Source organism: Daucus carota, chromosome 1 (assembly GCF_001625215.2).
Source record: "Daucus carota subsp. sativus chromosome 1, DH1 v3.0, whole genome shotgun sequence".
NCBI lineage: Eukaryota > Viridiplantae > Streptophyta > Magnoliopsida > Apiales > Apiaceae > Daucus > Daucus carota.
The window spans coordinates 18846126-18850637 of NC_030381.2; the positions used below are offsets into that span (position 1 = coordinate 18846126).

At 43.7% G+C, this 4512-nt stretch overlaps 1 protein-coding gene across 1 annotated transcript; it reads left to right on the top strand.

Moving 5' to 3' along the window:
• The first annotated feature begins 3303 nt into the window (after positions 1-3303).
• LOC108218622 (uncharacterized) lies at positions 3304-4245 on the top strand. Its single transcript, XM_017391647.1, has one exon. It carries the CDS (start codon positions 3304-3306, stop codon positions 4243-4245), a length of 942 nt encoding a protein of 313 aa, XP_017247136.1.
• Positions 4246-4512: the final 267 nt, after the last annotated feature.

A 4512-nucleotide genomic window follows, 5' to 3' on the forward strand; every position in this document is an offset into this window, starting at 1 on the left:
TTTTTGCCTATTGTGCTTTGTTATAAAGTTTAAAGTCCAGGACTGTTGATTCTCAATCTTACACATGTTGACCATAGGCCAGTTTGTTTTAGCTTATTGTTTCTTATATATGAAGTGTTAAACCTGGAAGCTTGGAGGATAGTTTGGCAGTTTGGTCATCAGTATTACTCCTTTTTATGGAGAAAGCAAACAACTATAGGAACCTGCAGCAGAAATTCAAATACTGATTTATGCATTTCACAAGTACCATTCAATTAAGAAGCAAAAAGGCCCTTAAGCTAATGTAATATTATAATAGGAAAAACAGAAACAAACCCTGTTACCCCTTGTGCCTTGTAATCAAGGTTAAAGGAAAACATAATTGACTAGGTGGAATTGTAGTTACGTACCATTGTTCTAAAAGTTGGTTGGTGATTAATTACTGTTGATTTATATTTCATAATTTACCAAACTGATTAACTTTCTGATTATTCGATTAATCATGCGAGTAATTTTTGATCAATCCAATTAATCTCTGAATAATCATTGTTCCGTGTTTTTACCAATTAAATCGGATTTTTTATTTTTTGCGGTATCGATACGAGCACACCTTGAAGTATTGTGATAGCCAACTTGTGCTAGCTATTACTCAATACATGTGAGAGACTTTAGAGGCTTACCAACAATAAAATGTGGACCAAACCGACATGCAAAGACCATATATACAGGGATAGAACACTAGAATGAAGTCAACGAGAAGCCATAACATTTGTGTAACTAAAAAAGATGTTAGGAGTTGGGACTTTTAATTACAGAATCAACATCGACCTGATGAAACATCATGCAACAAGGACAAGTCACCACAAACTGAAGTTTTGGATAATATCGTAACTTCATTGATGCCTAGTGACTCAGTGAAGTATGGCGCATACCTGGAGATCATCTCTAGCTAAAAGCGTAAAAAATAATATATTACAAATGAAAGATATATACATTATAGTTATATAAAAAAATATAAATTATGTAAAAGAAAATAATCAACTTCAACAGGACATCTACTTCTATATATTAAAGGAGAACCAGGGGCAAAAAGAGTAAGGAAATTGCAAATGAAATTACATATATACCCTCAAATAAAGTAGAATTCCAAAATACCCTCCTGCCTGCACTTCAACTTTTAACTTGTACGATCTTTGTAAACGCATACATTAGAGAATTTTCGGAATTCAAGCGACCCTTCCGTGCCACAGCGCTTCAGTTCCCTTCCCCTGCTAGACCTAATATCTCATCTTTTGTTGGACTATCTTAAGCGTTCTTGTGTTTATATATTGTTCAATTGGAATCAGATTAGTTGATTTTGGGTCATTAGAGATTAAAGCTGTCTTCGTGTTTTTTCATCACGCACTTCTGACTTGTGTAGTTGTGTTGATCGTTGAATTGTTTAAAAGGAAAGAATGCCGATAGATTTTACCATATCCAGTTCTCATTATCTTATGCTTTTGCATATATATTATGTCATAATTTACTAATGTGATTTCTAGCTATGAGTCTGTGCCTCTATAGTGCACATTGATAGGATGTGATCCGGTCATACCGGATCCGGGTCCTGAAAAGGAACTTCTACCCCGGTTGGCCACCAACCCCGCAAGGCAACCCCCAGGCCTGTCAGGATACACAACCCGGACAGGATCTCTTACCCGGGTACAGTGAAAGTTACTACCCACCCGAGTGCGCATGTACCAGCCGACACTTGCTGCACAAGGCACAGACTGACATGATAAGGACAGCACACAACGGTCAACTACTACCAAGTGGAGACAAGCTAGAGAACATTCCAAAAGACTATTCCTGCGCTGACACCTGGACACGTGTAGGGGATCAAACCCCTACACGTGTAGGACCAGGATCCAGGTACGCACCCTTAAACCCTAATCCTTGGCCTATAAATAGACCAAGGATCAAGGGCTTAAGGGTTACATTCTCTTGACACTCATATTTTTGCACACACTGAAGCACTCAGCAAACACTCAAACACTCAAGCCACCAGCCACCAGCAACCACCGTACACCACCCTTCCACACACATAGATAACACATTTTCTAGTCTTAATCCTTCCAAAACCCGCTCTTATTCTCACGCCGGAGGCGCCGCGGGGCCAAAACCCCCCTCCGGCGTTGTTTTGCAGACACCCGTCCAGCAGCTTCACCGCAGAACCACCATCCAAGGCGGAGGAAGGACCAGGACCGGAGTTTGGCGTTATCATTTGGCGCTAGAAGGAGGGGAAGGTGTCCTCTGTCTTGTGGTCACGGTGCCACTGGACTCATCTACTCCAACAAACTCCCGAAAAAGGAGTCCAAATCATACCTGTAAGCTCTCAAAAACACTCAGCTTCTCAAATCCCTTCCAGCCATGGCTTTTCTTGTTATGTGCATGATAGAAAATCTTACCTGAGCAAAACCCTAAACTTGTCTGTAGTAGAGCATGATAGCAAACCCTATCTGAGCAAAGCCCTAATCTTGTCTGTAGCACATAAGATCTTTTTGTTTCATACCTGCTCATATTTTGTCACTTAACTACTTATAGTACCTCTGAAAATAGTAAATTGACTACTTGTGCGCACTATTTCTATCATCCTGTCACTATCTATACTGCCCACGTGCACTATCACCAAAACAGCAATCATATACCCTGTGTGAAATCTTGTTTGTGATTACTAAAACCATGGCGAAAAAGAACCAAACCCAGTCGACCAGGTCCAACCTGGTCCCTCCGGCCGACCAGGATAACCCACATCAGGATCTCATTTCAGAACCCCTCATGACCCGGGTGAACCCGGACGAAAACCAAACAATCAATCCCGATGATGCCCGGGTCACGATTGAAATGAACCAATACAAGTATACGGATGTCCCGGTCACTACCCTCCATTTGTCCCAACTCACCAGTGTAGAGTTGGCTGAAGCTATCCGACAGTACCATGATTGCCGAGAGAGCAACCGCAGACTTGAGCACATCGACGAGTCTGAGGACTCCGGGAATAGTCGTCAATCCCGGGGTTCCGTCTTTGACCGGCTCGGAGACAAAGCAAAGAAAAAGAAACAAAAGGAAAGCGAGGAAACCAGGCTGAGAATCCTGGCTGAAAAGAAAGAACAGATCTGAAAGGAAGAGGAAGAGAAGCTGGAACGAAAAATTGCCCTTCGGATCCAGCAAGAAGAGGAAAAATTGACGAAAGGATCCCGGTCCAAGCGATACCGGAAGGAAACAACACCCGAACTCATTTCTGATGATGAGGATGAGGGACCAGGGCAAACTAATCTCAGAGACATGATCAATGAACTCAACAGAAAAATTGGGAATGAATCCAGGCTCGACATAGGGGGAACCCTGACTCCCTTCAGCCACTCCCTGGAATCTATTCCCAGGCAAAAGGGAATGAAACACTACAACTTTGAGTTCTTCAATGGACTAGGCGATCCGGAGGAACACCTGCACTACTTTGAACAGATAGCCCAGATCTACTACTACAATGACCTGACTAAGTGCCGCTTCTTCGCATCCACTTTCAAGGGGGGAGCCCAGAGATGGTTCAACCGGATTCCCTCCCGGAGCATCGGGTCCTGGAAAGATTTCAGAGAAGCCTTCCTCAGAAGGTTCCGAGCAAATAAGACACATGAACTTCATATGTGTCACCTGGAAACGGTTCGTCAGTACGACAATGAGGCACTTTCAGACTACATGAAACGTTTCCAGGAAGCAATCAACAAAATTTCTAACCTAGACGAGCGTGAAGCTCTGAGCATCTTCCGAAGGAATCTGGACCCGGAACAAAATGAGAGATATGTCGTCGAGCTGATCAACAAAGAACCCCAGAGCCTAGCTGCTGCCTATGCCATGGTGGCCAAATTCATTAAGGAGACCGACGTACTCCAAGCCATGAGAATGACCTGGCAGGGTAGCTCGAAAGGAAAACAAGTTGAGGACAGGCCGAGAAAAGAATACCACCAGGACAAGAAATTCAAACCAGACAGACAAACCTACTTCGTCCAACATTCAGGTTCCAGGAGAACCAGCCAACCAGGATCCGGGTCTAGAAGTGACCCTGGTCCGAACAGACCAGCCAGAGAGCCAAAACCAAAGCCCGAATGGACTCCCCTCAACCGATCCAGGGAAGACATACTCAAAGAGGTCCAGGACAAACCCTTCTATTATGCCCCAAAGCCCATGCAGACACCCCCCGAAAAGCAGACCCACCAACCGCCATTGTGACTATCATGGCACCCACGGTCACAAGACGGAAAACTGCATATCCCCTAAGTACTTCATTGAAGAGAAAATCAACAAAGGCAACATGGGACAATACGTAGCCCGGAACACAGCAAACAAAGGAGAAGGTTCGGGGAAGCAAAAGAACATAGTCAATGTAGTCCTAGGAGGATCCTGCTCTCCTCCTCCCAGCCCGAACTCATGTCAAGAAATAATGTCCATACAGACCTTCCCCGAACAAGTCATCTCTTTCAGCAGCAAGGATTTCGA